Raw genomic sequence first — 216 nt, forward strand, 5'->3', positions numbered from 1 at the left:
CGCTGCTCCACTTGCCCCCGCCTCTTTTGCCAGGGAGATCGACGTCCTCTGGAGCTGGGAGCCGGGCGCAACCGGGGAGGGCTCCGGCGGCCCCCCGCCCTGCTCCGAGCTCGTGGTCGCCGTAGGACACAGCGCCGCAGGTAAGGGAGCCGGGGTTCCTGTGGCCTCCTAAAGCGGGTTCTGCTACAGCGGCTCCCGCCCCCCCCCCGGGCCCTC

The 216-nt window shown here is 73.1% G+C and overlaps 1 protein-coding gene across 1 annotated transcript in view; it reads left to right on the forward strand.

Annotated features, from left to right (window-relative positions):
• Nucleotides 1-54: 54 nt before the first annotated feature.
• PSMG1 (proteasome (prosome, macropain) assembly chaperone 1) overlaps nucleotides 55-216 on the forward strand; it is a gene marked incomplete at its 5' end in the record, with an annotated part of 6,480 nt that continues 6,318 nt past the window's right edge. The window contains one exon of the mRNA XM_008936748.1: nucleotides 55-140. Within this exon, the coding sequence (XP_008934996.1) occupies nucleotides 55-140 (86 nt within the window). The remainder of the gene's footprint in view (nucleotides 141-216) is intronic.

This window comes from Merops nubicus, unplaced genomic scaffold (assembly GCF_000691845.1).
Source record: "Merops nubicus isolate BGI_N331 unplaced genomic scaffold, ASM69184v1 scaffold38683, whole genome shotgun sequence".
In the NCBI taxonomy this organism is placed as follows: Eukaryota; Metazoa; Chordata; class Aves; order Coraciiformes; family Meropidae; genus Merops; species Merops nubicus.